The sequence below is a fragment of the Cherax quadricarinatus genome, chromosome 57 (assembly GCF_038502225.1).
Source record: "Cherax quadricarinatus isolate ZL_2023a chromosome 57, ASM3850222v1, whole genome shotgun sequence".
Classification (NCBI taxonomy): domain Eukaryota; kingdom Metazoa; phylum Arthropoda; class Malacostraca; order Decapoda; family Parastacidae; genus Cherax; species Cherax quadricarinatus.
This window is the reverse complement of record NC_091348.1, coordinates 2047168-2073522: the sequence shown is the minus strand read 5'-3', so window position 1 is coordinate 2073522 and position 26355 is coordinate 2047168. Positions and strand designations below refer to the sequence as shown.

Genomic DNA, 26355 nt, shown 5'->3' with positions numbered 1-26355 from the left:
CTCCCATCCCATCAATCATCACCAGATTTTCAATAAAGGTAAGTGTCAGTTTGTGTATTAAAATTAATATTTCATGTGGTAAAACATTTTTTTTTTCATACTTTGGGGTGTCAGGAATGGATTAATTTGATTTTCATTATTTCTTATGGGGAAAATTAATTCACCTTACAATACTTTCAGCATATGATGAGCTTTCAGGAATGGATTAATACCGTAAGGTGGGGGTCCACTGTATGTATAATAATAATACATGTACACCTACCATCCGACTTACGACCTGTTCGACTTACGACCACTCGACTTACGACCATGTTTTTTATGCCAAATTTCTGGGAAATAAACAACTATTTGTGTTGTACACAGTGTTTATCCTAAACCTTACAGTATAAAATACAGTACTAACAGCATAAAAAGTAAAGTAAAACATGAAATACCAAAATAAAACAATAAAATAAAGTCATTACAAAAATGTGATGTTGATATTCAGTAGTAAAGTTCGACTTATGACCATTTCGACTGACGACCGATTTCTCGGAACCGAACTCGGTCATAAGTCGGATGGTAGGTGTATAATAATAATGTACTATAATAATAATTATAATAATAGACGGCTTTGAAAGGCTGTCATGTCACTAGATAGCAGTGAATACCACAACAATGCACTAGCAGTTATGGCCACCTCCACCTGTCACATAATGACATATTTTATTCATTCTAGAGTATACATCAGGTTTCTATGTTATTTATATTGTTTATTATGTCATATTAGATGAATTTTGATAGGTAAATAAGCCGTAAAGTTGATATTAGGGAAATATTGAAGTATTTTGTAGTGCCTGGAATTCCACCGGAATCGATTAATTCCATTTCAATTAATTTAACTGAGGAAAGCTCACTCGAGCAAACTGAGATGCGAGCAAGGTCACGGAACAGATTAAACTCGTAAGTAGAAGTTCCACTGTATTATGTACTATAAACAATTTACCTCTCCCAAGACACAGGTGCAGACAAGTTTTTACTTTTTATGATTATTTTGCCATTTGTAGAGCTTTATGAAGCTGTAATAAAAGCTTGCTCTGCACCTGTGTCTTATCTTCAATAACATCACTTATATCTGCCATGCCTGCTCAGCTGCCTTTGGTTCCCGACTGAGGATGGCCTGTGCTGCCTTGTTGTTCTTCCGTAACATGGCAGCAGCAAATGGAGTTATTCCCGATTTATCCCTTAATGTCAAGTCCAAGGCAGGGTGGGAAAGTAAGAGTGAGATGATGGTTGTGTGGGAGTTCTCTATGGCATGGTGCAAAGGCGTCTTGTTTTCTGCATCCTGAAAAGTGAAAAAATATATACAGTCATTTCTACAAATTCACAGGTTTCTGAATTCACAGATTTTGATCATTCATTGAATAGATTCAAATATCATTTTTTTTTTTTGTCTGTCTCAATGGTTTTCTAACCCAAACCTTAATATTATCCTGGTTATTATATCATGAATATCAACATTAACCAGATTACAGTAATACATTAGAGAAACATGAGCTTTGAAACATAAAATAAACCCAAATCTGAAAAAAAAATTATATAACTTAATTTTGCAAATTTAATTTTTTATTAACCCTTTAACTGTACAAACGTACATCTACAATGTTACCACTAGCACTCCAAATGTAGATCAACATTTTATTTTTCCTGCCTCCAATATTTTCACGATTGGCCTGAGATGCCTGGTCAGCACAGAATGGGTCTTAACACTCAGTGTGTGCAGTATTAAAAAAAATCTGGGACCTCTTAGTATCTTGTGGGAGAACCAGTTCAATTGAATGCCAGCTAGAGCAAACAGTGTGGCAAACACCAGGGATTCACTGATGTCATGTTGTATTAACACTCCCCTTTTAAGAGGAAAGTGATCTTGACCCCAAGTTTAGTGGATTTGAGGTGGATGTGGCCACAAGTGGTCCAGGAAATATCAAAAACCTCGACAATATCCCATGTGCAACGTTCGTGTAACATCCTTTCAATTTTGGTGCCACTGGTAGTGTTATCCTGCCAGAATGTTCAACACCCTATGCCCTAAGTAAAGAGAAACTTCTGGAATGTGTAATACGTGTTCGGCAGGCTGGCCAGTGGCTGGCTGGCAGCTGGCTGACTGGCTGTCTCTATCTCCGTCTGTCTGTCTGTATCTATCTCTGTCTCTGGCTATCTCTATTCTATCTCACAGGTACCCATAAATACAATTATATATAGTGTAAATTACCTAGGATAACCCAAAAAATCCAGAAAAAGTGCTACACTGTCCTTGTAGACATAATTCATAATAAGCATGACTGGCAAGTAATACGCATTTTCACTTGTTCGAGAATCAGACGTGACTACTCTGCATCTCTGCATAGTGTGTAATACCTGTTGGTTCACGAGTTGCTCTCTCTGAGACAGAAAGACAAGCAGAGAGACAGAAAGAGAGACAAGCAGACAGACAGAAAGATAAGCAGAGAGAGAGCTACACAGAGTGATGAACAGATAGACAGACAGACATGCTCATGTGTAACAGTGAAAACAAATAAAGCCAAGGCAGTGCACGATCATCATATGTCATTCCACTGCTGCACTGTCAGTAGTGGCGTGGCTCTCGTGTTACACCATGCTTCAAGGAGTTTCATATATGTATACTCCTGTGTGTCTAAAACACTGCTGGGACCTATAAATACTATGTATATATTTCTAGACAATAGTACATGACTAAGGTAGGTGAAAATGTTCACCTGTCATTGTGTTTATGACTATTTGAGTACTATTTCACTACCTAATATTAGTGTCAGAACAAAGACTGGCTATGAAATCACAAGCACTACTACAAATTGTAATTATCAGAACATAAAAATTATATAAATTAAAAAAAAAATAGAAAAAAAAGGTACATCGGCAATACTTCTGCAAGTGGCAGCACTTCATGTTGCCGTCAGGTGAGTGACAAGAGCCAACTTTGTAACCTTATATCTCCATAAGTACTGACTCTAAAATTATTTTTTCAGATTATTACATATAAGAAATGTCCTCTTTATTTAAAAAAAAAAAAAAAAAAAAAAAAAATATTTGGAGCGCTGGGCAAGAAAACGTTGATCTAAGTTTGGACAGTTAAGGGGTTAATCTTGTTCCCTGGGACCTCTACACCCCAACTCATGCAAACTTCTAGAACAACCGTACAGCTTTGGGAAAATGACTAAAGAAAATTAAAGAATGTGATTACCTGAGGTAGGTGGAAGAGGCAGTGAGGCAACACATGCATGAAGACACACAAAACACCATAAGACCATGTATATACCTTTGATGAGTTTCCAGGGTCTTTCTACTCCCAGAGCCTGGCCCATGGCCTGGCTCTGGAAGTAGCTCAAGGAGTGACTGCTGTATTCACAAGTCTCTGCATCATGACTACCTTCCAGCACATTTATAACATGAGGGAGAATAATGCAACACATTGTAAACAAATGTTGAAACTCACATCATAGAGGGCTGCATCCTCAACTTTAAGGATCTGCTTAACAGTCATCCATAAACACAAACCTTAAGAAATTTATAACACACACATTTAGTGAATAATAATTTGCTCAATGTTGATGATGATTTGGAAAAGTGAGGATAGAACAGCAGCTATGAGAGGATTTTAGTGATACAAAGGAGACAGAGACTGAAGATCCGATCATATCACATGATAATGAGCTGATGAACATTCAGGAGATGAAAAAGTCAACTGTGGAGAGCAAAGACCTTAAAAATTGTATGGTAACTGCCAGAGGTAGCAAACTGAAAGTGAAAATATTGCTGAAGCCTGGACAAGAACCTTTTGCTGCTGCTACAAATAAACTGTTAAGTCTACACCCAGTGACAAACTCATCAGTTTCAAGAGAGATGGAAGATGTGTTTCATGCTAACAAAGACATCTTCCGAATTCAGCTACACAACTACCAAACACATGTAGCAAGTCAGTTTCAGCCAACACCACAACTGATGGTGATCACTGGGCTGACCACTGTCAGTTTCCATGGTCACCAGGCTGGCCACCATCAGTTTCCATGGTCACCAGGTTGACCAGTGTCCTTTGAAAACAGATGGAAGCTGCACCTGAGAAACAGCTAAACAGAAAGGCATTGACATGCAAGAAAAAGAATAAGCAGCGAAAAACAATTCAGCCAGAAAATGGATCATGATAATAACACAATTTTTTTTATATATAATCAGAGTTGTAGGCATGTTGAATTATGTGATGGAGTACTTACCTTTGCATTAACCTTGGCACCATGCTCAAGCAAGGTCTGGACAGTATTTTCAAGTCCCCAAGAACAACAAAGGTGTAATGGAGTCTGCTGGTCAGTAGCCTCTTCTCCTCCGGTGCCACCAGGACCGGGTTTACGCAGAGCATTAACATCACAACCACTTCTTATGAGGAAACATGCGATGTCTTCTCGATTCTCATCTGAAATGAATATAAAAACAATTACAGAAAGCAGAATACAAAAAGCAGTTACAAGTACAATGCTGTCTGAAAACAGCCACTGATGAGAATTATACAGAGCATATAACAAACAAACAAACAATATTTATTTCTTTGCAAGATTACATTAAGATTATGAAATTGTAATAATGAGTTGCAGTGCAAAGAGAGCCATTATGGGCAGACTTAATTTGATGGCTTACAGACTACTTAATACTAAAGAAACTGATCATAGTTTGTCTAAGTTGTACATCTTTTTTATATTTATAGTTGACAGTAATTTTACTCTCATTACAATAGTTTCAAAAACAAATATTGAAATTATATTATGGGAATATAATTTTTCATTTTCTTTCATGTAGGATCAGTATTTCACATTTAAGTGCTTTATATTTCATATTTCCTAAATAATAAAGTGTTTATATTTGTCAGTTTTTGTTCTTTTTCTATTCATTAATTTTCCTGAGGAGGAGCCAGCCTGAGTAATACTGACTGAAGTTGTTACAGGGCTGAGTAAGCCTTCACAAGTGGCGACCTTGCCAGGATCAACTCTACTGAATCAAGATTCAACTCCATCTCGAATCTACCATTGGAACTTCAACGCCGCATACCACAGACGGTTACCACCAGCCATGAGTAATCATTCTCTATGGTAGGACTACAGTACAGGTATTTAAAAGATTTGGTGATTGTTATAGTCTCAATTTATTGTAAGTCAAGTCAGGCAGGATATAATATTTAATTCTGCCACCTAATTTTGTGTGAGCTTGAAACACTTTGGGGGATTAGACTCTAGGGACCCGAGATTTTCCAGTGACAATTTGTTTCATTGAGCTCCTTATTATATCAAGGGAACTGTCGTAGGACACTCTTGATTTGTTGGTGAGAAGATTGGATGGTCAAGTGACCCCATTCTACTTACTGTTTGCTCGGAGCAGGCATAGAACCCTTCGTTTTAATTAATACATATTGTTTAATTGAAACAGGGATCGAGCCCTCTGGTTTATTTACAGTTTGAGCGGAGCAGGAATTGAACCCTCCGTTTTCTTTAATACCTGTTTCATTTCCCCCTGGTAGTTTAAGTTATTCTTGCAAATATGGAGGAATACCAGTTTTGGAATAACAGGGAAAATTTTAGAATCTTTCATTAGTGTTAAGATCCAGGAAAGACTTGAAAGAGAGGGAAGAGAAAGAGAAAGAGAAGACAAAAAGGAGCGTGATAGACTTGATCGTGAGGAGAGAGCTAAAGTACGTGAAGAACAAGTTAAATTAAGGGAACTTGAGGAAAGAGCAAAGGATAGAGAAATTGAGGAAAGAGCTAGAGAACATGAGTTGAGAGAGAGAGAAAAGGATCGCGAGCTCGAACAAGCTCGCCTTGAATTAGAGAATAAAAAGTTAACCTTCTCACAACAGAAATTAGATGAAGGAGTAATGGAACAATGTGCAGCTAGTGCACATATTCCAACACCTAATTTACCTCCCTTCACAGAGGGGGAAGACATAACCTCATACATTATCAGGTTTGAAAATACCACTACCCTCTGTGAATGGCCTGCTGACACCTGGGCTACCAGGTTAGGAATGTTATTTTCTGGTACCCCGCTTTGAATATCTATGCAACTTTGTCGCAGGATATCATATGTAATTATAACCTACTGAAGAAGGCAATCCTTAAAGCATATCAAAAAACCACTAATTCTTACAGGAAAGATTTCAGGTATGCCACCTTACAGCCTGGCCAGAACTTTCAGCAGCTACAGGTAACACTCTTTCGTTTGTTCGACTTTTGGATAGAGAGTTCAGGAACTGATCGCAGTTATGAATCTCTTAGAGACTTCATGGTTGCTGACCAGTTCCTGACAGCTCTTCCCCATCAGATACGAACATTCATCAGAGAACGTAACCTGATTAAAGCTGAGGAAGTTGCTGAGGCTGCTGACCTGTATGCTGAGGCTCACAATTCCTATAAAGACCTAAAGGGATCGAACCCTAAGGGCAAGGGTTCATCAGACCTTAAGAAATCAAAGCCTTTAGTGGAAAGTAAAATGACTTCTTTTATTCCTGTTTGTCATTTGTGTGGTGTTAAGGGACATAAACGTCCAGATTGTCCTTCTAAGAAGGTCCAAAAAGTTGGAAGTTGTTTTAAAGACTGTAATGACCAAGCACCCTTCTGTTCAGGAACAGTTAATGGACTTAATGTATCTACCATTTTACAAGACACTGGATGCACATGTATAGTCATTTCTGATAAGCTGTTCCCTAACCTTAAAGAAACTCATTCCTCTGCTATACTTTCAGACTACTTGGGCCGTACGGACACTTTTCCTACCATCCGTTGTTACATTAGGTCTAAATGGTTCACAGGTTGGTCTGAAGCCGTACTAGCTCCCATCACTTCTTGCTCCGTACTAATAGGTAATGTAAAAGGTGCCAGTCTTCCTTCTGAGGTTAACCTTTCAGCACTTAAAGATGGACATAAGTGTTTCAGATCCTCCTCCTGTAGAGTCAGAGAAGCCCTTCGAAAGTTCAGATGAGACAATGTCTCGCGAGATTCATGTGGGATTAAAAACCAGTGATGCTACTCTCGAAAGCAAGGAAGTAGGATCACCGGTTCACTTGTTAGATGAAAGTGAAGATATCACCTCCGATACCATAAATGTCTTGACTAGTGCTCAGACAAAAGCCCAGGCTTCTCCTACTGTCCATCCTTTGATTTTCCCTGACTTTAAGCCTTTAGATATATCGAAGGACTCCTTTGTCAATTTACAACGTAATTGCCCTTCTCTTCAGAATTGCCATAATGCCGCTAAACAAAATCAAGTGATCCAAAGGAAAAACTTTTCATATAAATTTGAATATATAAAAGGTATCTTGTACAAGTCAGTATTCAAATTAAATTCAGATGAGATAGACTATTCCATCTTAGTTGTTCCAAGTCAATGCAGAGAGACTGTTCTTAAAATGGCTCATGACCTGCCAGTGGCCGGACATTTCTCGCATCGTAAAACCTTAAATAAAATTAGGGAAACCTATTTTTGGCCAAAAATGTCCTCAGATGTCACTACTTATTGTAGATCATGTAAAGTTTGCCAACTGTCATCCTCCCGAGGTACCAGGCGAGTACCTATGGTCAAAATGCCTATCTTTACGGTACCGTTTAAAAGAGTAGCTATTGACATCGTTGGTCCTTTATCTCCACTTTCATCTGGGGGACATAGATATATATTAACATTAGTTGATTATGCTTCGAGTTTCCCTGAAGCCATTTCCTTAAAGACCATAACTACTACAGAGGTGGCTGAAGCCCTTTTGTCCATCTTCTCCAGAGTGGGCATCCCTAGAGAAATTTTGTCTGACCGTGGGACACAATTCACATCTGACTTAATGCAACATCTCTACCAACTTCTAGGAGTGAAGCCTCTCTTCACCACACCCTATCATCCCAGCTGTAATGGGAGGATTGAGCGCCAGCATTCGATTCTCAAGTCGATTTTAAGGAAACTTTGCTCCTTTAAACCTAAGGAGTAGCATCGTTACCTACCCTGTGCTTTGTTTGCCATGAGGGAAGTTCCCAGTGACTCTTTGGGGTTTTCACCTTTTGAACTTCTCTATGGTAGACAGGCCAGAGGCCCATTGTCCATCCTTCATGACTTATGGACTAATGAGTACGTAAAGGCTGAGGTTCAGTCTTCTTACCAGTTTCTCCTTGACCTTAGATCCAAACTTGAGGAGACCTCTGACATAGTTTCGAAAAACCTAAGCTTGTCAATGGACCAGTACAAAACCTATTTTGATTCCAAAAGTCAGAGGAGAAGTTTTAAAGTAGGAGATGAAGTTCTGGTACTTTTGCCTATCAAGTCAAATAAATTATTAGTAGCATGGAAAGGTCCATATAAAGTATTAAAAATTTGTGGGAAAGTTGACTACCTCATAAAAGTCAAGGGGAAACCTAAGCTTTATCATATCAACATCCTTAAGAAATATTACCGAAGAAATTCGGTTAACTGCCTTAATAACTTTGACTTAGTTTTTCCACACGAACTTGATACGACAACTGAAGAATGTAAGGTGTGCGTAATTGACACCTCTAACTTAGACTATGATGAAGAACTACATGACTTGGTGACTCTTGACCACTCGGGTACAACCAACATTAATATTAATGAATCTTTGGATGACCATAAGAGACATGAACTACTTCAATGTGTGAGTAACTTTTCAGACGTCTTTACTGATATTCCAGGTGTTACCTCCACGGTAGTCCATAAGATTGACTGACAATCCTATCATACGGAAATTATACCCAGTTCCAGTTCACCTTAGGGATGCATTTGACCGAGAGGTAGACAAATTATTAAAACTAAAGATCATTGAACCTTCAGTATCTGCATATTGCTCACCAGTAGTCATGGTTAAGAAGGAGGGTAATTCATATAGACTTGCTATTGACTTCAGAGGCCTTTATGCTATAACTTGGTGGGATGCTGAGCCTATGCCCTTAATAGATAGCGATCTACACAAATTTTATGACTCTTCCTTCTTTTCAGAGATTGATATTGCGCAGGCATATCATCAAGTAATGTTAGATCCTTCTTCTAAGCAGTACACCGCTTTTCCTAAACACCAAGGACTGATGCAATATAGAACTATGCCCTTCGGTTTGGTAACTGCCTGTGCTACCTACGTGAGACTGATGAGAAAGGTCTTGGGTAATATGCCAAATGTTTCAGTTTATTTTGATAACATTTACGTAATGACATCCACGTGGGGCGAACATATCCAAACATTAACATCAGTTTTGCGTAGGTTACGCTCACATGGCCTCACTGCCAAGCCGAAGAAATGCTTCCTTGGGTATAACAAGATTAGATATCTTGGACTGATACTTTCTAATAACACTCTACAGCCTCTCCCCAGTAAGATCAAAGCTTTATTAGAATTTAAATTCCCCAAAACCAAGAAGCTCATGCGTAGTTTTCTTGGTTCTGTAAATTTTTATGCACGGTTTATCCCGAACCTTACTGATCTTACAGGCATCTTATCCGACTTCCTTAAAAACTCTGTGAAGGAACCTCTTGAACTTTCCGACGTAGCTCGGGAAAAGTTTAATGAGATTAAAAGCATCTTTTCGAATGACCCTATACTTAAGATTCCAGATATTAATAAAACATTTTGCTTAACAACTGATGCCTCCAATATTGGCTTAGGTGTGGTGTTACTACAATAATATGATGGTACTCCCTTCCCTGTATGCTTCCTAAGCCGGAAACTCCTTCCCGCAGAAACGAGATACTCCACCATAGAAAAGGAATGTTTAGCCCTTGTGTGGGGTATCTCCAAACTTAAATTTTATTTGCTGGGAAAAGAATTCATTTTAGAAATGGACCACAAACCTTTGATATACCTAGAAACTTTTAAGGGAACCAACAGTCGCCTCTTGAGGTGGACATTGGCACTCCAGGCTTTTAAGTTCCATATTGTGTATATCAATGGTTCATCCAATTATTTCTCTGACTGGTTAAGTCGTGACAGCCAGTAGAAGATTTCTTGCCTTACGCAACTTCCACATGTTAGAAGTTTTTCCTCGCCTATTCTTCTTATACTCCTTGACTATAAGTCTTGGTATGGAGGAGTGTGAGGGAAAAGTTCAATAGATAGGAGTAGCGAGGGAATATATAGTAACAATAGTTTCATTGCCAGCTACTTGTTAAGGTAGGGTAAGTCAAGCTCCCGCTATTCCCGCCTTTTTTCCCCCACCCCTAAAGTGATAGTTTGTTTGCTGGCTGCTTGTTAACGTAGGGTCAGTCTAGCTCCCACTATCCCTTCCCCTCCCTCTTCCCCCCCCCCCCGAAAGGTGACGTGTGGGGCTCTGGTCAAACAGTAAATCACTCGACTCACAGCTCCCAACACTACTGTAAGTACATGCCTCCCTTGTATTCTAGTGGATTTATTGGTTGAAAGCTTCACTTTGGACCAATAATAAACTTAGTCTTTTCAGCCTTGCTCTAAGTTGACTGTTGTAATAATCACCACATCTTTTAGGTATTGTACTTATCATGGAGAGTGATTATTTAAGCAGTGGGTAACCTGTCTATCTTTTCAGCTTGGATGACAGAGAGGGTCACCTGTCAATCAACGAGAAAAACTGAAGGAGACGGACTAACGTCCTGGAGACGCCCCATATTGGATTTACTTGCCTGTGCACTTGTATGAAGAATCAGGACATAACCCCTCATCATTACAGCGGTCAAGAACCTGATCTCCTGTCATCGGGAAAGATTACTTACGGCCACTAGAACGAGCCAGTGGGTTGTCACCAACAACTGCAACCCCCCCCCCCCCCCACATCACCAGCAACGGCTTCTATTGCAACAATACGCAGTGTCACCAACACCAGACACCCAAGTTTTTAGCGTTGAATTCAGATATCATTTATATTTTTAATTTTTCATTTTCTTTCATGTAGGATCAGTATTTCATATTTTAGTGTTTTATATTTCATATTTCCTAAATAATAAAGTGTTTATATTTGTCAGTTTTTGTTCTTTTTCTATTCATTAATTTTCCTGAGGAGGAGCCAGCCTGAGTAATACTGACTGAAGTTGTTACAGGGCTGAGTAAGCCTTCACAGTAATTAAAACAATATTTAATGAGGCTTCATTGGTGACTTCTTCAGCTCACATACTGGGTGTCCATAGTTCAAACCCCAGCTCAGGTGAAAATGTTGGGCATGTTTCCTTACTCTTGTTGCCCCAGTTCACCTAACAATAAGTAGGTACATGGGTGTTAGTCAACTATTGTGGGTCACCTCCCAGAGGGTCATAGTATACCATAGACAGGGCAGGGTTTTGAATGAGTTGAGGAAAGATACAACTCTTAACCTCTAAATTCAACTGAAAATAAGACAGGGTCTTTAACACAAAAACCCAAATCTGACACAAAATTTTTGTTGGGGTGAGGCGAGAGATTAACAGATAACAAATTTTACATGAAGTGGGAGTTATCACAGTTGTTTTATGCCAATGGGAGATTCTGAAGAGAAATAGCAAAGGATGGTGGAGGAATTTAGGAAGGCAATTGAAAGAAGAAAACTAAAAGTGAATATTGCAAAGAATAAGGTAATGAGAGAAATAAAAATTCAGGCAATGAAAAAATTGGGTATCAATTTGAGAGAGGGAGTATGGAAGACATAAATGTGTTTTGATAATTGGAAGTGGACAAGTTGGCACATGGGTCTATGACAGACCCATGGGGAAAAATAGTGGATGGTGCAATGAGGCATCTATAGAAACAGAGAACTTTATGCATTGAGGCAAAAAAGGGATTATGCCAGAATATAGTGCTACCAACACTATTACATGGGTGTGAGGCATGGGTTTTAGATATTGCAGCTAGAAGAAGACTTGAAACAGTGGAGATCCCATGTTTGAGGGCAATGTGTGTTGTGAATATTATGCATAAAATTCAGAGTGTGGAGATTAGGCAACTGAGATTACTAAAAGTATAATTCAGAGGGATGAGGAGGGGGTTGTTGAAGTGGTTTGGGCATTAAGAAAGGATGGAGCAGAATAGAATGAGAGCAATAGTTTTCTGTATTCTGATTGTGATGAACCACTAGGAATCCCATCACCAGCACCTAATAATATTTAAGGCACCCATAACTGAAGACGGGAAATGAAGTAGTACCTAAGTACTGTATTGATATAAGAAATTCAGAACCTGTTAAATAGGTGTATTTTAGGACCCATTGAGCAAAATCTCTCTAACTAGGATACAAGTACACAGGATCTCTTATTACAGGCTCTTTGTGAAACCCTAAATCTCAAGGATACAGATGACATAAGAATTCGTCTCTGTTGGGTTGAAAACCTCTAAATTTTGTGTAAATGCCCAAACAAGTTCAGTATCACAAACATTTTTGTATTGTCAGAGAAAGGGAAGATCAAAAAAAAGGAAAGATAAGAACATGAGAAAGCCAATATAAAACTGGGTTGCTTAAATGTGCGTGGATGCAGTGCGGATGACAAGAAACAGATGATTGCTGATGTTATGAATGAAAAGAAGTTGGATGTCCTGGCCCTAAGCGAAACAAAGCTGAAGGGGGTAGGAGAGTTTCAGTGGGGGGAAATAAATGGGATTAAATCTGGAGTATCTGAGAGAGTTAGAGCAAAGGAAGGGGTAGCAGTAATGTTAAATGATCAGTTATGGAAGGAGAAAAGAGAATATGAATGTGTAAATTCAAGAATTATGTGGATTAAAGTAAAGGTTGGATGCGAGAAGTGGGTCATAATAAGCGTGTATGCACCTGGAGAAGAGAGGAATGCAGAGGAGAGAGAGAGATTTTGGGAGATGTTAAGTGAATGTATAGGAGCCTTTGAACCAAGTGAGAGAGTAATTGTGGTAGGGGACTTGAATGCTAAAGTAGGAGAAACTTTTAGAGAGGGTGTGGTAGGTAAGTTTGGGGTGCCAGGTGTAAATGATAATGGGAGCCCTTTGATTGAACTTTGTATAGAAAGGGGTTTAGTTATAGGTAATACATATTTTAAGAAAAAGAGGATAAATAAGTATACACGATATGATGTAGGGCGAAATGACAGTAGTTTGTTGGATTATGTATTGGTAGATAAAAGACTGTTGAGTAGACTTCAGGATGTACATGTTTATAGAGGGGCCACAGATATATCAGATCACTTTCTAGTTGTAGCTACACTGAGAGTAAAAGGTAGATGGGATACAAGGAGAATAGAAGCATCAGGGAAGAGAGAGGTGAAGGTTTATAAACTAAAAGAGGAGGCAGTTAGGGTAAGATATAAACAGCTATTGGAGGATAGATGGGCTAATGAGAGCATAGGCAATGGGGTCGAAGAGGTATGGGGTAGGTTTAAAAATGTAGTGTTAGAGTGTTCAGCAGAAGTTTGTGGTTACAGGAAAGTGGGTGCAGGAGGGAAGAGGAGCGATTGGTGGAATGATGATGTAAAGAGAGTAGTAAGGGAGAAAAAGTTAGCATATGAGAAGTTTTTACAAAGTAGAAGTGATGCAAGGAGGGAAGAGTATATGGAGAAAAAGAGAGAAGTTAAGAGAGTGGTGAAGCAATGTAAAAAGAGAGCAAATGAGAGAGTGGGTGAGATGTTATCAACAAATTTTGTTGAAAATAAGAAAAAGTTTTGGAGTGAGATTAACAAGTTAAGAAAGCCTAGAGAACAAATGGATTTGTCAGTTAAAAATAGGAGAGGAGAGTTATTAAATGGAGAGTTAGAGGTATTGGGAAGATGGAAGGAATATTTTGAGGAATTGTTAAATGTTGATGAAGATAGGGAAGCTGTGATTTCGTGTATAGGGCAAGGAGGAATAACATCTTGTAGGAGTGAGGAAGAGCCAGTTGTGAGTGTGGGGGAAGTTCGTGAGGCAGTAGGTAAAATGAAAGGGGGTAAGGCAGCCGGGATTGATGGGATAAAGATAGAAATGTTAAAAGCAGGTGGGGATATAGTTTTGGAGTGGTTGGTGCAATTATTTAATAAATGTATGGAAGAGGGTAAGGTACCTAGGGATTGGCAGAGAGCATGCATAGTTCCTTTGTATAAAGGCAAAGGGGATAAAAGAGAGTGCAAAAATTATAGGGGGATAAGTCTGTTGAGTGTACCTGGTAAAGTGTATGGTAGAGTTATAATTGAAAGAATTAAGAGTAAGACGGAGAATAGGATAGCAGATGAACAAGGAGGCTTTAGGAAAGGTAGGGGGTGTGTGGACCAGGTGTTTACAGTGAAACATATAAGTGAACAGTATTTAGATAAGGCTAAAGAGGTCTTTGTGGCATTTATGGATTTGGAAAAGGCGTATGACAGGGTGGATAGGGGGGCAATGTGGCAGATGTTGCAAGTGTATGGTGTAGGAGGTAGGTTACTGAAAGCAGTGAAGAGTTTTTACGAGGATAGTGAGGCTCAAGTTAGAGTATGTAGGAAAGAGGGAAATTTTTTCCCAGTAAAAGTAGGCCTTAGACAAGGATGTGTGATGTCACCGTGGTTGTTTAATATATTTATAGATGGGGTTGTAAGAGAAGTAAATGCGAGGGTCTTGGCAAGAGGCGTGGAGTTAAAAGATAAAGAATCACACACAAAGTGGGAGTTGTCACAGCTGCTCTTTGCTGATGACACTGTGCTCTTGGGAGATTCTGAAGAGAAGTTGCAGAGATTGGTGGATGAATTTGGTAGGGTGTGCAAAAGAAGAAAATTAAAGGTGAATACAGGAAAGAGTAAGGTTATGAGGATAACAAAAAGATTAGGTGATGAAAGATTGAATATCAGATTGGAGGGAGAGAGTATGGAGGAGGTGAACGTATTCAGATATTTGGGAGTGGACGTGTCAGCGGATGGGTCTATGAAAGATGAGGTGAATCATAGAATTGATGAGGGAAAAAGAGTGAGTGGTGCACTTAGGAGTCTGTGGAGACAAAGAACTTTGTCCTTGGAGGCAAAGAGGGGAATGTATGAGAGTATAGTTTTACCAACGCTCTTATATGGGTGTGAAGCGTGGGTGATGAATTTGCAGCGAGGAGAAGGCTGGAGGCAGTGGAGATGTCATGTCTGAGAGCAATGTGTGGTGTGAATATAATGCAGAGAATTCGTAGTTTGGAAGTTAGGAGGAGGTGCGGGATTACCAAAACTGTTGTCCAGAGGGCTGAGGAAGGGTTGTTGAGGTGGTTCGGACATGTAGAGAGAATGGAGCGAAACAGAATGACTTCAAGAGTATATCAGTCTGTAGTGGAAGGAAGGCGGGGTAGGGGTCGGCCTAGGAAGGGTTGGAGGGAGGGGGTAAAGGAGGTTTTGTGTGCGAGGGGCTTGGACTTCCAGCAGGCATGCGTGAGCGTGTTTGATAGGAGTGAATGGAGACAAATGGTTTTTAATACTTGACGTGCTGTTGGAGTGTGAGCAAAGTAACATTTATGAAGGGATTCAGGGAAACCGGCAGGCCGGACTTGAGTCCTGGAGATGGGAAGTACAGTGCCTGCACTCTGAAGGAGGGGTGTTAATGTTGCAGTTTAAAAACTGTAGTGTAAAGCACCCTTCTGGCAAGACAGTGATGGAGTGAATGATGGTGAAAGTTTTTCTTTTTCGGGCCACCCTGCCTTGGTGGGAATCGGCCGGTGTGATAATAAAAAATAAAAAAAAAAAAAAAGCCAATATGATTAACTTTCGTTCAGATAACACACAAAGAAGAACTGCTGAGGACAGCCATATGAAAAATGTCAAAACTGTGTGTTAATAAGAGCAGATCTGTCCTTCACTTATTTTATTTTGCAATAAGGATTCAGTATAGGAAATCCTCATAAATGAACATTACTTTTTTAATACTGCATCATACCTTTGGTCTACTGCATGCTGTTCTTCAGCTGACCTCCTTTCTTTGTTGTGGGGAAAATATATTTTTCGACAATGTATATCAATGTTGTTTTTATAATGTAAACTATGAAGATGTAAAGAAATACTGATACATAATGAAAATCTTTCTTAACCCTTTCACTGACTGTGCTGTAGTACTATGCCTTCAATTTCACTGGCCGTGCCATAGTACTATATGATGAACTTAGCTCATTCAGACAAGCTGTGAGCAGTAAATTTGGGCCTAGGTATGAGAGACTGGGTCATTGCAGTAAGTGTGCACCATATAAAAAAAAAAATCTTGCAGCACAAAGTGCATAACTGGAAAAAACTGAAGAGGTGTTTTTGGTTTAAAACAGCAATTGTGTGGTGTATTTTTATAGAGGATTTATGGTTGTATTCTCAGTTTCTTAGTATAAATTGATAGAATGGAAAATATATTATAGAAATAGAGATGATTTTGATTGGTTTTAGAACTAAAAATAGCTTGAAACTGAGCTCAAATTAGCAGAAATGCTTGATATTTGCTGATGTTCAAGAGGAAACAAATCATGTCACATGTCCAATACACATCAATTGGCGGGTTTAATGTGTGTTCTAATATGCGCTGATATTATTTATACAATATTACAATACTGCATAACAGTAAATCTTCTATTTGTTTTTGTGTAAATAAAAATTCTTTGTGTAAATCAAAAATTAAAACGAAATTCATATGTAAAGCCTGGAAACAAACTAATGAACAGAGGAAATGTTAAATATTTAAGTGTCAGGAATGCCTGCAATGTTTATTCTGAACCCTATTTTGAAATTAGAATACAGTAGGGCCCCACTTTACGGCATTTCGCCTTACGGCGTTCTGCTAATACGGCAATGTCAAATTATGACCAAAATTTGCTATACGGCAAGTGGTCTTTCAAATACGGCACCCCCCACCCAGTTTGTTTACATTCTCCATGACCACGTCCATTACGTCTGGAAGCTTTCCAAAATTTCAAGTGTTTTATAGTTATTGTGTATTTTATATGTACTCTGATAATTATACTTATGTGTACCTGTACCTAAATATACTTACACACTGTGCTGGTGTGCAGGTACACATTAAAATCGCTAAGTCTCTCTCTACTCATGACGCCAATACTACGTAATAATAATCACTCTTGGGCACACTAAAGTTTTATTTTACATTAACATAGGCATTTTCATTAATCCATCTATGATATTTTCCTCAAAATTATATATGAAACCCGTTACATAGCATATAAACATGATACATACACTCACAGAATAAAAATTGACGTAAATATGAGATCTGTTTACAAAGCAGCTGTGTAGGTAGTATCGGAAGAATTACGTTTTCTCTAGTCAAACTGAGGGATAACTGTAGAAAAATATTCTTTTCGTATGCCTTTACTTTATATGTAGCAATTCATGACCCTTGTGGGTTTAGTGCTTTTTATAATAATAATAATAATATTACTGTATTATCTTCATTAACTCTAAAACTGGTGTGTTGCTGTTTGTTTAATCTGAACTAACTTGTACAACTTGTACACAATGTAAGAGTATTTGTATTGTGAGGTAATTATTATTATAATAAAAAAATATTGAGGTAAATGTTTTACAAACTCTTACAAACGTACGTGAATGAACTAAAAGTAGACACACATTAATACGCATTTATTTCGCCTGACCAAGTGATCGCCCACTACCTGTTCAGTTTGTGTTCTTACATTGTCTCAACTCTGTATCTCGTTCTCTCTCTCGTTTACTCTTTCATTAACTAGTTGGCTCTCAATGACGATGGTGTCTAAGGTTAGCTGTGATAAAAAGAGAAGTTGTAAGACTCTTGCTTTAAGTGCCAAGTTAGAGGATGATGGTGTGCCATTCTGATTTTATTCAATAAACACCCTGCCACTCACCTCTCACACATTAATATTAATATTTTTAGGTAAGTAATAAGTGTACTCTGTGTATATCTTACCTTTTATTGTGTTTTTAATGCCTATTTCTATTGCTAACTTAATATAAGTTAGTGTAAACTTGTTGTCTGGCATTTATTGCATATTTTATATGTGCTCTGATAATAATACTTGTGGACCTGTGTGGTAGCCGGGTGGAGGGACAACATTATGTTTTCTCTGCTCAGCCATCAGAGAAAACGTGTATGAATCTGCGTTTGGCCGAGCCACTCCCCCACTCCGCTTCTGTTTACAATTTTCAGCATGAATTATTCATTACTTCTCCCGTCGTTTATGATGGCATCTAAAGGTAGTTGTTAGAAATGATTAAATTCAGTGAACAAGGTATGTCGATGCCAATAATATGGCTCTGGGCCACAGTGTAGAGCCGGTAGGTGTAGCCCAGGCGGGCTACACCTATTGGCTACCTACACTGACTTCCTACAAATAAATACTACTCACCTCTCTTCCTATATTAAGACTACACATATTTTAAGGTAAATAATGAGTGTACTGTATGTGTATTTTACCTCTGACTTCCTACATATAAGTACTACTCACCCCTCTCTCCCTACATTAAGATTACAAATACTTTAAGATAAATAATGAATGTACTGTGAATGTGTTTTACTTTGTGTGTTTAAATGCCTAGTTCTATTACTAACTTAATATAATTTAGTGTAAACTTGCTGTCTGGCATTTATATGCATTTATAAATGGAAAAAATGGCGTTCTGTCATCCGGCGATGTCTGCTTTCCAGCGACAGCCTGGAACCTAACCCGCCGTATAAGTGGGGCCTTACTGTATTTTGAAATTTGTGTGAAATTGGCCAAATTACCAATTTCCGATCACTTTATTGGGTAGTTGAAATAGGTATATGGGCAGTTTCTTGTACTTAATTGATAGCATAGCTATGAGTTTGGTTGACTGGAACAATGAAACTGGCCAAAAATAGGACACAAAGTGGGCAAAATAGCCAATGCATTAAATATCGGTGAAACAGCAAAATTTGCGAAAGTGTAATTTCATCAATTTTCAATTATATTTCATACATTTTGTTTCATTACCTTCAGAAATAGATTTTCTACCATTTCATAAGAAGAAAAAAAAAAAAAAAGTTTTTGAAAATTCTTGGACAGTGTGGACAAGTTTCAGATCGGGGGTCTGGATAGTGCAAGAGTTAATTATCAGTCTTACCGATGGCCTTGTGCAGCAGAGTATGGAGACATCCATCTGGTCCATTTCCCCAGTTGTCAGTGTCCACGTGGTACCTGGGAATTATAACTTAATGGTGTATAATCTAACAATTAAAGTTAATAGACTTAACTTACTCCTTCTGAACAGATTTATTCATGAGACATGTAGAACTCTAAAATTATTGAACATGATCACAAAGAGCATCTAAGCTTCTTAAAACTGATATAAAATAAAGACCGCATGTTTCATATGTGCACTACATTATTTTACCATTCTCCTGGACATGAGATCATGAGCCATGTGTTATGTTAATGTGTTAATGATGCCAATAACAATAAATATAACTAAGGATGACATTTACATTCCAGAAGACCCATGCATAGCCTAAATTCTTACAACTGTACATGAAATGTATTACACATGACAAACAGGGCTGAGATCCAAAAATATTATAGTTAACCTTCAAAAATAATTTCTTTCAAATTCAGGTACAGTTACTATACCTAAAATTTATCTTCCTTGCAGAAACTAAGAAATGTGACCAACACCATGCCTTGCTGGTGACTGGTAACTTACTACACATGAGCTCATGGTCTCTGAACACAGTACAGTAGCACCTTGGGATACGAACTTAATTCGTTCCAGAAGGCTGTTCGAGTGCTGATACTAAAGAAATTTGTTCCCATAAGGAATAATGTAAATTAGATTAATCCGTTTCAAACCCCAGAAAATACACTTACAAAAGCACTTACGTAAATACACTTACATAACTGTTAGAGTTTTTAGCTGTTCGTATTCCAAGGTACCACTGTACTGTGATCACCTGTGCTGGGCTCTATCTTGTTTATTTAAAGGAAAATCAGATGAGGAGATATAGTTGTTACTGCTTAAGCTTGCAACAAGTATCTCAACAGCTTGCAAAAGCAAGAGCCAAATGGTGTGAGAGCAGCGTGGCAGGTGTGATTTGTAGCTACAGAAGCTGAGTTAAGCTCTTGATGTCTCACCATTAGTATTTAGTCTGTTGTAAAGATTTTAGAGCTTCCAGTGGTTGTAGTCTTACTTCTAAATCATTCCACTGCTCTACCACCACAAACTATCTTCTGTAATCTTAAATGTGGGAATCATGTCTCCACTCTTCCTTCTATCTGCCAAACAGGTATTAAAAGTACCCAGGCACAAATGATTTTAGTTTTGCTGTACCAGAATCAATTGCATATTGAACTTTTGACCTTGCAACTCTAAGGTTCCAAGTGGTTCAATAAAACCAGTATGTACAATGAACATGTTTTGAAGAATATAAAATTACCTTCTATGTATAGTTAATGAACCATGAAACTTGACATCTTTTCATGTTATCTGTTCTAAAAAAAGGAGAGTTGTACAACTGGGATTTACTGGGGTTGCCCCCCCCCCTCACTGGATATAGAAAACAGGATGGAGCAAGAGAAACATTGGGAGGTGGAAAAGAGCTGACCTTGTTAAATATAGGGAGGCTCTAACTTGTGTTTAAGGATGTGAAAAACAGAAATGATGCTTCTAGTAATGTGATATAACCATATCAACATTTTCTTTGACAAATAAATCAAGAAATTCAATGAATTTCTTACTGTGATTTTGAATGCTTTCATTGCCAGGCTCACAGGATGGTTTGAAAGGCAAAGTTTCAGAAGAACAAAGACATGCACTGCAGAAAAAGATTTTATTTAGACATTTCACTCATAGGTAAACTTATGAATGACTTGAAAAACAAAACCTGAGAGTATAACAGTGTCAAAATAAAAGTTTGTTTTACTGAGTGTCTGTACTGGATGAAAAGGTACACACAGCAACACAGGCTTTATTTTAACCCTTTCAGGGTCCAAGGCCCAAATCTGGAGTCACGCACCAGTGTCCAAGAATTTTCAAAAAAAAAACTTGTTATTTTTTCTTATGAAATCATAGAGAATCTTTTTGTGAAGGTAATAAAACAAAAAGTACGAAATTTGGTGGAAAATTGACGAAATTATGCTCTCGCGAATTTTGATGTCTCAGCGATATTTACGAATCGGCGATTTTGCCGACTTTGACTCCCATTTTAGGCCAATTACATTATTCCAATCAACCAAATTCTTAGCTATTTCACTAGTATTATTTCTATTCTATCGATTGAGCACAAGAAATCGCCAAGTCAACTGTTTCAACTACAAAATAAAGTGATCGGAAATTGTTAATTTGGCCAATTTAACACAAAGTTCAAAATATTCCAATTTCAAAATAGGGTCCAGAATGAACAATGTAGGCATTCCTGGCACTAAACTAACATTTCCTCTGTTCATTAGTTATGTTTTGAGGCTTTACAAATAAATTCCATTTTGATTTTTTATTCAAATAATGAATTTTTATTCACACCAAAAAATTGAAGATTTACTGTTATGCAATATTGTAATAATTGTATAAATATCATCACCATATTTGTGAATGTATATTAGACCCACCAGCTGACGTGTATTAGATGTGTGAGGTCGTTTGTTTACTCTTGAATATCGGCAAAAATTTAACATTTCTGCTACTTTGAGCTCAGTTTCAAGCCATTTCCAGTGCTAAAACCAATCAAAATCATCTCTATTTCTGTAATATGTCTTCCATTCTATCAAATGAGACCAAGAAATCGCAAATACAACTATAAAAAACATACGAAAAAACACTGCAAAGTTGCTGTTTTAATCGAAAAATCATGATTTCATTTTTTTTCTCTCATTATACACAGTGTGCTGCAGGATCTGTTTTATGTGGTGCACACATACCACATAGATGTATTCTCTCATATCTAGGCCCAAATGTACCACTCACAGTTTATCAGAGTGAGCTGAGCTCATGGCGTAGATCTACGGTTTGGACCCTGAACGTAAAGCCGTAGATCTACGGGACGGACCCTGAAAGGGTTAATTACAATTTGCTTCGGTGAAGATTTATCAATTTGATAAAGCTTCACTCAAGAGCAATGCTGTTGTAATAAAAGCTTATACTGTTTTGTGTGTCTTTTCCTTTTTATTCATTTGTTGGCTCACTGCCTCCCTCTTCATACTACTATGCCTAAGTATCAATTTTGACCCGTGTAGTGTATCTCACTAACCACACAAGTCACAATTTCACTAGAACAGACAAAAAATTACTTAAACATCCTGTGCTGAGCTACAAGACCTATTGGTATAGACTGTCATCACAAACATGGTCATTCAATGAAGTGGTTAGGGTTTAGCTGGAAATTAAAAAAAATAGAAAAACTGGGTGCCACATATTCTTTTGAAGCATGTTGATCCACAACTATGTGGCATGTTGACACCTCAAGGGCCTGGTAGGGCACCTATTAATTGCCAGATAGTGGGAAAAGAAAAGCCAGAATGAAACTCTTCTGTGGATTCCTTTATTCCTCCTCCAGCAGACTTGAGCTCATGACAAAACTGGGTGTCTTCACTCTGAAGGATGCATACTTCTGGCAAGACAGTTACTGAATGAGTGATTGTGAATGTGTCTCCTTCTTTGGGTAGCCTTACCCTGGTGGAAAACTGCCAATGTGGGGAATACAACCCAAATAGTCCCTGTCTTGAACAAAACTGTTGTAAAGGAAGAACTTACTCGACTAAAGTGGAAGCAATATCTTCCTGTTTGGAGTCTAGTGCTAGCCAGAGTGGAGGCTCAGGTGAAGTTGGGTGTGAGTTGTGATCTGCACCTTTACTACACAGCAGACCAACCACTGATCCAAAGCCCTCACTGATACACAACTCCAAAGGTGATTTACCTTCACGAGTTCTGCAAAGAAATATAATACATTTGAAACAATAGCACTATACTCCTTATTTTTCCCTTCTCCTAATTCATTATAATCAATTGAAGTATTATAAGCACACTGTTCTGAATATATTATATTGGAAAGTGAGTGGTGTATAAATACTTAAAATACTGAAAAGCAATAACAAAACATGTTTCAATCACATTAAAGTAATCCTCTATTCTCAGTCTCTTACCCACTTCATCTTAGTATCCACACAATTTAATAATCTTTAAATTTTTGGGACTATTATTATTATTATTATTATTATTCTTTCAAGAAACCACTTGTATCCCACTGAGGCAGGGTGGCCCAAAAAGAAAAAAACGAAAGTTTCTCTTTTTAACTTTAGTAATGTATACAGGAGAAGGGGTTACTAGCCCCTTGCTCCTGGCATGTTAGTAGCTTCTTATGACACACATGGCTTATGGTGAAAGAATTCTGTTCCACTTCCCCATTTTACACTCACTTGGCAGGACCGTAGTACCTCCCTAGGCAGTTGCTGTCTACCAACCTACTACCTAGGATTATTATTATTATTATTATTATTATTATTATTATTATTATTATTATGATTATTATTATTATTCTTTATGGAGTTTTTTCATATTGTTTCAGTAATTAATGTAATAACAATAATAATGTGTTTATATAACATAGTGTAAATGTTTACTGTTGATGTGACTATTTAAAAAATGTCAAGTCACAAAAAGAACCATCATTCTGGGAGGAAGCTGGGGATAATGGAGTAATATGTTCTAATGAGTGGTTCCTTCAAGGGAGGTTCCTTGATGCTGGTGAGGGGCTCTTGATCTAGAGAATTTGATCTGTGCTTTGGTTCCCTGAATTTATTTATTTATTTATTTATTTATTTATTTGGACATGATACATAGATGTACAAAGAAATACAGTGGTTAAGTGTAACATGCCAAAAGCCCCTTGTATGCAGAGCATTATGGGCAGGCTTAAAATTAACTTAAGATTAACTAAGCAATGATATATTCAGTGGTAAAAATTGTAGTAAACAAATAACAATTAAGCACAAATGAGTATTTCAAAGCCAGGTCATATGGTCATTTGCTGAGTCGTTGTGCATTCAGTAGAATGGAGTATTCTGTTAGGTAATGTAATTAAAAAAAAAAAAAAAGTTTTATAGGGTCACAATTATTCGGTATTTATTTATTTGTGGGTGAGTAAGTGATTTTTAAGAAGAGACTTGAATTGATAAACAGACAGCATTTCTTTTACATTCACAGGTAATGAATTCCAGATTTTTTGGCCTTTTATGTACACTGAGTTTTTGCATAGTGTGAGATGGACACGAGGAACATCAAAGAGTGATCTGTGCCTTGTGTTATGATCATGCGTTTTGCTGAGGCTGGTAAGGAGACGTTTGAGGGGAGGGTTTATATCCGAGTTAAGTGTTCTATGTATGTAGTAGGTACAATAATAAGTATGGATGTTTTGTACGGTGAGTAGGTTTAGAGTTTTGAATATTGGTGGAGTGTGCTGCCTGTAGTGGGAATTTGTTATCATTCTGACTGCAACCTTTTGTTGGGTAATTAATGGTCTGAGATGGTTTATTGTTGTTGAGCCCCATGCACAAATTCCATAGGTGAGATAGAGGTAAATGAGTGAGTGATATAGGGCCAGGAGGGCTGACTGTGAAACATAGTACCGTATCTTCGATAGTATGCCTACGGTCTTGGAAATTTTCTTGGAAATTTGTTGTACATGTGTTTGAAATTTGAGTCTATTATCAAGTTGAATTCCTAAGAATTTTTCCGTTTATCATTATGTTAAGAGGGACGTCTGTAGCTCTGTTACCAAACTGAATGAAGTAGGTTTTGTCAATGTTTAGTGTAAGTTTGTTAGTCATCATCCAGGTAGATTGAGCCTGAATGCCTTCCATTTCCCCCCCACATGGCTGTATAATCCTATGGGTTTAGTGCTCCCCCATGATTATAATTACTGTATAATCTAATGAGTGGTGCTAATTGAATCATGACTAATCATAGCTAATAGGAATAATTTCAGCATAAATTTTGTTCTGGAAAATGAGTTAATGTGGAGAGCATTTGGAATAATACCAATGTATACTGCAAATGTCAGATTAAGGAGGATAATAATAGAAACATGAGATGTGGAGTTGAGCTTGCCGGGATGCATGAGAAAAACAAGTTGACCATCGCTTCTATCATGGCAAAAAAAAAAAAAAATCAAGGAAGCTGATGTTGCAAAGTGTTAACATGCTAACCAAAAAAATACCACAGACAATCGATCAGTTGAGAAGTTGTTGCTGGTGTGGATCAAGGATAAAGAGATGGCAGGTGATAGTGTCTCAGAGACGATTATTTGTGAAAAGGCAAGGAAGTTGCATGCCGATTTGGTACAGAAAACTCCTGGAACCAGTGCTGATAGCAAATTTAAGGCCAGCAGAGGCTGGTTATGGAGGGGGATTTCCCTTCCAAACACTAACCCCCAACTCCCTCTCTCCTCCTCCCTATCTTCCAGATGCCATCACCAATCTTCAATAATGGTAGGTAAAAATTTTATTTTATATGTTATCTAAATTTATTAATACAAAATTATACACTATATTTGTTGTGTGTATGTAAAACTATAATTAATCTCTATAAAATGTTTTTTTTGGGGGGGGAATATTTTTGGGTTTCTGGAATGGATTAATTGTATTTCCATTATTTCTTACGGGAAATATTGCTTCGCTTTTCAAACTTTTCGAATTTAGAACTAGCTCCTGGAATGGATTACGTTCGAAATTTGAGGTCCCACCCCATTATTATTATTATTATTATTCAAGCTCAATTTAGGGAACTGGAGCACTGATCCAATTCCCTAGATCAAGAGCCCCTCACCAGCATCAAGGAACCTCCCTTGAGGGGTATGTTGTAATAATTATAAAAAATTAATAATAATTTTATACAGTCCACACATAATTTGCCAGTGTTATTGGCTTAATTTTTTCTTGTAATTATTCAGGAACCATGTGTTCCAAATTTAAGGTCCAGACAATGTGAGTTTTTGGGAGCTGAGAAGGTGGGCATCGAAGGAGGGACAGCAATGTGACCCAAGTTACTGTAACTACTACACTGCAGAACAATCAAAGGCACTTCTCAGTGCCAACAACAACATAACTATCTTTAACTACAATATCAGATCTTTAAGCAAGCATTACGATGACCTCATAGCATTACTAAATTCCTTACATGCCAATATGTCCATCATTACACTAACTGAAACCTGGCTAAAGCCTGATAGTACAGATGTCTATGCCATTCCTGGTTACACAGCCATACACAACTGTAGGCCAGACCAACAAGGGGGTGGCACAGCCATATACTACTCAGACCAACTAGAATGTATCACTAATACTTGCACAAGGGATGAACATGGGGAATATATAATAGCTAAATTCAAATCCAAATACCTACAAAAACCTCTCACATTGATAAACATCTACAGAGTTCCACAGTCAAACATTAGCCAATTTAGTCAAAATCTAGGAAGTA

At 37.8% G+C, this 26355-nt stretch overlaps 1 protein-coding gene across 1 annotated transcript in view; it reads right to left on the bottom strand.

The window, feature by feature from the left end:
* The window catches only part of LOC128693378 (rabankyrin-5), a gene marked incomplete at its 5' end in the record, with an annotated part of 165089 nt that extends 142283 nt beyond the window's left edge, over window positions 1-22806 (bottom strand). The window contains 4 exon segments of the mRNA XM_070097281.1: window positions 1124-1324; window positions 4269-4465; window positions 19018-19091; window positions 22633-22806. Of these exon segments, the coding sequence (XP_069953382.1) occupies window positions 1124-1324; window positions 4269-4465; window positions 19018-19091; window positions 22633-22806 (646 nt within the window).
* Between the last annotated feature and the right edge of the window lie 3549 nt (window positions 22807-26355).